At 33.1% G+C, this 5,000-nt stretch overlaps 1 protein-coding gene across 1 annotated transcript in view; it reads right to left on the reverse strand.

The window, feature by feature from the left end:
- The window catches only part of otoa (otoancorin), a 79,295-nt gene that overhangs the window by 26,077 nt on the left and 48,218 nt on the right, over nt 1–5,000 (reverse strand). Inside the window, exons 17-18 of the mRNA XM_061882843.1 lie at nt 3,136–3,326; nt 2,931–3,021 (exon numbers count right to left, since the gene is read on the reverse strand). Coding sequence (XP_061738827.1) covers nt 2,931–3,021; nt 3,136–3,326 — 282 coding nt within the window. The remainder of the gene's footprint in view (nt 1–2,930; nt 3,022–3,135; nt 3,327–5,000) is intronic.

A 5,000-nucleotide genomic window follows, 5' to 3' on the forward strand; every position in this document is an offset into this window, starting at 1 on the left:
TCAAATACTTATTTCGATGGTATAATTATTTGTAGAAAATAATCACAAAAAAATTGTCTTTTTTTTTTTTACTGTTTTCTATCAGTTTTGGCAACAAATCTACAGATATCTTTCCTCCATTTTTTTTACCAGGTTTGTGGCCACGCAGACTTCATAGCGCTCAATAAAGGTGCACAAAAAATCAATTCCAAGGCAAATTTCGTTTCTTAATGATCCAGATTCTACATCAATTCATGATTTTCTAAAATTGACTCAAACACATTTTATAAAATATATATTTTTCAATTTTTTGAAAATACGTTTTAGACCATCTCAAATCAATCAGAAGGAGCAGCTCTAACCTGTAACCTGTTTTGAAAAAGTATTATTATAATTATTATGCCAAATAATGCACTGCAAGAATCAGTTTGAAATGAGAAGATAAATTCTAAAACAAAATTGTCATGCCAGGTATCGGAACTGGATTAAATTGTTAGGTGCACAAAGATTCACACTCCTAGTGCTCACAACTACCACATATATTAATTTGTTTGTTTCCATGGAAAGTGTGGAAAAAAACCCAACACAATTTTGTTTGACACATATATTTAAAGAAAAAACTTGCATCTCAACTTTTTATTTGAATTAACATATTTAAAATAGAAATCTGATTTTTGGGTTGTTTGTGACAAGCATGGTATCTCTATCAACATTTCATCTTTTTGCTGTCATATTATGCCATTTTTGTTCTGTTTGTCTTGTTGAAATATGTAAATAATGTAAGAATCAATGTATAACCCAAGCCTCTGCAATTATTTTCACTCGGGGGTTGGGGGGGGGGGTGGTGGGGGGGTCAGATTAAGAAGGGGGCCAGTATATTCATTTTTAGGAACACTAATACAAAACCTCACAATAATGTCTGATTGAATGCTACAAATGTTTTGACAGACCGCCTTAAAAAACGGAATGGGATTTGAGTTTTTTTACTGAATGAGACACCCGGAATGTACATGAAAATAAAGAATGTCGGTTTTACAATATTGACTATGAACGATAAAACACTGAATATTGACAACATATGAATGTCACACACCCTCTCGATCGACATATTTTACAATTAAGCGAAACGCAACAAAAATGCAACAAACACAGTGTAATATGAAAGCGACGGTTAAAAAAACAAAAACACCTACAATCCGATATATCTTATGTATACTTTGTTGTAAAAATTTCCTTCCACGTCTGTCTCTGACACCCGCATTTCGGGATGGCCGCTCTGAAACACTCCATGTCTGAGAGGCTGTTGCTTACATTACCGTAGTAACTAGTAGGGGTGTGGGAAAAAAACGATTCGAATACGAATCGCGATTCTCACGTTGTGCGATTCAGAATCGATTCCCTTTTTTTTTCAAATCGATTTTTTGGGGGGATTTTTAATTTTTTAAATTTTTTGGGGGGATAAATCCAACAAAACAATACACAGCATTACCATAACAATGGGCTTCACGGTGAAAGAGGGGTTAGTGCGTCTGCCTCACAATACGAAGTTCCTGCAGTCCTGGGTTCAAATCCAGGCTCGGGAACTTTCTGTGTGGAGTTTGCATGTTCTCCCCGTGAACGCGTGGGTTCCCTCCGGGTACTCCGGCTTCCTCCCACTTCCAAAGACATGCACCTGGGGATAGGTTGATTGGCAACACTAAATTGGCCCTAGTGTGTGAATGTGAGTGTGAATGTTGTCTGTCTATCTGTGTTGGCCCTGCGATGAGGTGGCGACTTGTCCAGGGTGTACCCTGCCTTCCGCCTGATTGTAGCTGAGATAGGCGCCAGCCCCCCCCGCGACCCCGAAAGGGAATAAGCGGTAGAAAATGGATGGATGGATGGACCATAACAATGCAATCCAATTCCAAAACCAAACCTGACCCAGCAACACTCAAAACTGCAATAAACAGAGGAATTGAGAGGAGACACAAACACGACACAGAACAAACCAAAAGTAGTGAAAGGAACATGAATATTATCAACAACAGTATCAATATTAGTAATTTCAGCATAGCAGTGGTTAAAAATCCCGCATCGACATTATCATTAGACATTTATAAAAATAAAAAAAGAACAATAGTGTCACAGTGGCTTACACTTGCATCGCATCTCGTAAGCTTGACAACACACTGTGTCCAATGTTTTCACAAAGATAAAAATAGTCATATTTTTGGTTCGTTTAATAGTTAAAACAAATTTGCATTATTGCAATCAGTTGATAAAACATTGTCCTTTACAGTTATAAAAGCTTTTTAAAAAAAATCTACTACTCCGCTTGCATGTCAGCAGACTTGGGGTAGATCTTGTTGAAATCCTATGTATTGAATAAATACAGAATCGTTTTGAATCGGAAAAATATCGTTTTTGAATTGAGAATCGCGTTGAATCGAAAAAAAAAATCGATATATTATCGAATCGTAAGCCCAAGAATCGATACTGAATCGAATCATGGGACACCCAAAGATTCGCAGCCCTAGTAACTAGTATATCATGCAAAAATACATATTCCAACCATTGAAGTACTTTGTATAGTTCAAGACTTATGGTCATTAGAAAACATCACTGCACATCATAATGGCAGCTACAGTTTCCATCTTAAAGATCTAAAAAAAAATATTTGGGAATGTCCGGCGGGCCAAATAGAAAAGCTTAACGGACATTTATTAGTTCTGGTTCTGGCGTGGCTCGGTTGATAGAGCGGCCGTGCCAGCAACTTGAGGGTTCCGGGTTCGATCGCAACTTCCGCTATCGTAGTCACTGCTGTTGCGTCCTCGGGCAAGACACTTTAGCTATCTGCACCGAGTACCACCCACACTGGTTTAATCGTAGCTTAAAAATGTACAGTAGATAATGCGTTTCACCATGTAAAGCTATATAAATATAATTCACTTCACAAACTGTAAGTGACATACCTTAAAGGGCAGCGCAAACAGAGCATGTTCATCCCAATCCCAAAGTGGACCAAGTGACTCCATAGTTTCCTGTGACCATTCAGATGGGTTCCTGCAGGAAATAGTAAAAAACAAAAAAACAAACAAAAAAAAACACATTACACTGTATTGTCTTTCTTTAACTTTAATATCTCAGTTGTCCACTAGGAGCAGGATTGCAAAGTACCCAAAGTTTTCTTTGATGAGCTGCATTAAGGCTTCTCTGTGAGGAACATGCTGACAGGAGGCTATGACCTGCATGCTGACGTTGAGGGTGTTGGCGTCCATTAGGCTCAACGTGGACGCTGGAAGCTCACACACGAGTTCTCCAAGTCTGGAAACATCTTCTATGGTCAGCAGTGATGACATGTTCTTATCCTGAAAACATGCATTTGGAAATGAGATTAAATATTTCCTTCAAGGCTATTTTTGTTCAGTGAAAAAATGTTTTAAGATTTTTTTGTAAGAGGATTATTGCCAATTAGCTGCAAGTTATCAGTATACAAAAACAATATTGAACATTATGCTTTATGTCATGGTACTATCTTGTAAACATATAAAGTATTTATCAAAATTGCATATTTTTATTGCAATCTGTCATTAAAAATATGTTGGAAACACTAAAAAACTCTTATTACACATTTTTTATATTCATAATTACTCAGGAACAAAGTACTATACAGAGTACAATATTACTAATCACACCATTTTATTACAACTTTAAATTTTTTTATAAATTAAATATTGTCGAATTATTTCTGTATATATTGTGCATTAACCTTTTCAAGATTGTTCATATAAGTGCAAACTATTTTGTAAAAAAAATTGTCCTTCAAAACATAACGAAAATGTAATTAAATAAAATGTAAGGAGTAAACATACAATATATCTATTGTATATATTTTGTGTGTGTATGTGTGTGTGTGTGTGTGTGTGTGTGTGTGTGTGTACAAAATGACATGAAAAATAAAATATCTTAAATTATACTTTAATAATAATAAATAATTAATTATTATAATTATTTGTATTTAATTTGTGTGTGTGTAGCGAGATATGTTTATACATGCATTCTTATGTAATGTGTGTATGAAGCGATTATTACAGTTTGTAAGCAGACAAAGATTAAACTTATTTTTTTTTTAAATGTCCATGAAAATTCTCTAGTAATGTTGATTTATTTCTACAATTTATTACAGTTTTATATTTGTTATTAATTGTATGTAATGTCACAATTATAAATACAGCATATAAGCAGACATGTGAAAAATATTTTTTAAATATAGATTTTATCTACCTTCAAAACAATGAAAAATGTAATTTAATAAAATAATATGAAGAGTATTCCTGAGTACATAAAATATATTTGCTGTATCCGTTAGAAAAATGGCCTTGGACCCTATTGAAAGTGTTGATAGAATTATTTTTAAAATGTTATTTTATATATACTGTTCATTATCTGTTTTTATATTATTCATCGTACGTAATGAATATTAGTACATTTTATAAGCAGACATGCATGCAAAATATTTTAAAACTTTCTTTACTTTATAACATGAAACATGTTCATAAGATTATTTCTTAAGAATATTCAATTTGTACATTGTATCTATATTAATATAATTGTATGTAATGTAAAGAATATAAATACAGTATATACGTAGAAAATTATTTTAAAAATACTTAAACAAAATAAAAATGTCATTGAATAAAACATGAGTATTTCTGTGTACATATATTATATCTACTGTATTTTTTAGAATAAATGGCTTTGAAAACATTGAGAAAATGTTCCAAAAATGTATTTAAAAAATTGTGATTCTTATATTATACTACGATACATAAAAAAGGGACAAGCGGTAGGAAATGGATGGATGGAGCATTGTTATATTAATGTATATAACTGTATGTTATGCAGTGATTATACATGCACTATTAAGCTGGCATGCCTGTAAACTAACATTTCAATGTAATTCATTTTTGTATCATAGTTATAATAAAAATGTTCATACTGTAGAATTTCAAGAATATACATTTTTACATTGTAATTATTAT

Source organism: Nerophis ophidion, linkage group LG21, assembly GCF_033978795.1.
Source record: "Nerophis ophidion isolate RoL-2023_Sa linkage group LG21, RoL_Noph_v1.0, whole genome shotgun sequence".
Taxonomy (NCBI): domain Eukaryota; kingdom Metazoa; phylum Chordata; class Actinopteri; order Syngnathiformes; family Syngnathidae; genus Nerophis; species Nerophis ophidion.